The 1,814-nt window shown below is 49.8% G+C and overlaps 1 protein-coding gene across 4 annotated transcripts in view; it reads left to right on the forward strand.

Annotated features, from left to right (window-relative positions):
- The window catches only part of ZC3H18 (zinc finger CCCH-type containing 18), a 42,999-nt gene that overhangs the window by 15,039 nt on the left and 26,146 nt on the right, over positions 1-1,814 (forward strand). For 2 of the 4 annotated variants that reach the window (XM_057384461.1, XM_057384459.1), the window contains one exon: positions 864-990. In XM_057384461.1, coding sequence (XP_057240444.1) covers positions 864-990 — 127 coding nt within the window. The remainder of the gene's footprint in view (positions 1-863; positions 991-1,814) is intronic. The other 2 variants (XM_057384462.1, XM_057384460.1) reach the window with 1 other exon arrangement.

The following is a 1,814-nucleotide window of genomic DNA, read 5'->3' on the forward strand; positions in this document are numbered from 1 at the left end:
CCAGGGCAGGGAATTGGGAGATCTCCATCCCTTCCAGGGCAGGGAACTGGGAGATCTCCATCCCTTCCAGGGCAGGGAATTGGGAGATCTCCATCCCTCCCAGGGCAGGGAATTGGGAGATCTCCATCCCTTCCAGGGCAGGGAACTGGAAGATCTCCATCCCTTCCAGGGCAAGGAATTGGGAGCTCTCCATCCCTTCCAGGGCAGGGAATTGGGAGATCTCCATCTTTATAATCTTACCTCTGCCACCAACTCCTCTGTGGCCCTGGAAGTTTCCTATCCCCTGTACCCACCTTCCCATCTTTACGGGAAAGATCCCTTCCAGGGCAGGGAACTGGGAGCTCTCCATCCCTTCCAGGGCAGGGAATTGGGGGATCTCCATCCCTTCCAGGGCATGGAATTGGGAGATCTCCATCCCTTCCAGGGCAGGGAATTGGGAGCTCTCCATCCCTTCCAGGGCAGGGAATTGGGGGATCTCCATCCCTTCCTCTCCAGAAGGTGCTGGGGATGAGCTGTGGGTGCACAGCTCTCAGTCAATGGTGCAAACACATCCTGCTCCTTTTGCAGCTGCTGAAAGGGCTCTCACAAGCAGCTCCTGTGTTTGCACCACATTGAGCTGAAGGCTGAAGTTTTGGTAGCTCTTTTTTTGGGTGTTTATCAAGAAAGGTTTGTGCTTTTCTCTGATAAGCCTCACTTTCCAAAGGCTGTTTGGTTGGGCTGTGTGGAAAATCAACCTCTCTGTGCAGCCCTGCTGCAGTGAACGTGGTTTCYGTGTCACAGTGACTGACCTGACCTAGAACACGCAGTGTTTGTGGTGCCAAGGTGTCATTTCCCTCTCTAACATTCCCTGTTTTTCRTTGTAGGCTTGATCCCTATTCAGATCCCTATTATGACTATGAAATAGAACGGTTCTGGCGTGGTGGGCAGTATGAGAATTTCAGGGTTCAGTACACAGAACCCGATCCCTACCGTAACTACAGAGTAAGTAAGGTAATTCCCCCTTCCCTATGTTCCCTTCCCAACTTCCTTCCAGATTCTTCTGGGCCTTGTCAGAGTGTGGTTGGATTTGATGATCGTAAAAGTCTTTTCCAACCTTCACAATTTTGTGTGTGAGCTGGGAAAGGTGGTTCCTCCTCATGCTCTTGGGCTGCTCCTCGGTGTTCCAGACACTTGAGCAGTGCTTTCAGCCACATCTGCTGCCATCCCTGGACATCTTGGACAGGGAGGAGTTTCCAGGAAACAGCCTGGCTGAGGAGAGGATTGGATTTGGGCAGGGGAACCAGTGGAGGTTCCAGTGGAAGCAGGTGGAGCTGCACACAGGGAAAGCAGCAGCAGGTGCCAAAATCTTGCGAGTTCAGTGATGTTACACCAGGAATAGATCTGGATGAAAACAAAGCTCTGAACCCTTTCCCTGCTCTTCCTTTTGCCCTCATGCAAACTTTGTGCCTGTGGAGCAGGGACCAAACCAACCAGCCCTGCTCAGAGGGAGTTTTTCAGTGCTTTCCATCAAATCCTTTCAAAAGTCACTTTTCCTTTGCTCTGAATCCTTGTTTTCTGCAGATGCAGAGCCTGGGCCTCACTGTGGCCTCACATGACCAATTATTTTCATGCTGCTCATTTGCAAAATTAATTAGCTGGTTATAAAAATGATTAGCAACGAGAGGAAAGACCTGTAAACATCAACACATTTATTTAATAAGCTTAATAAACCAAATTAATCTGAAAACAGATTGCCTTTGAAAACAGCAACTGTGTTGGATACGATGCTGTGTTTGTGTCCAGGTTCTGCTCGCTCAGCTGGATCCAGATTATTG

Source organism: Malurus melanocephalus, unplaced genomic scaffold, assembly GCF_030028575.1.
Source record: "Malurus melanocephalus ecotype Western Australia unplaced genomic scaffold, MMel_1.1 scaffold_710, whole genome shotgun sequence".
NCBI classification, from domain to species: Eukaryota; Metazoa; Chordata; class Aves; order Passeriformes; family Maluridae; genus Malurus; species Malurus melanocephalus.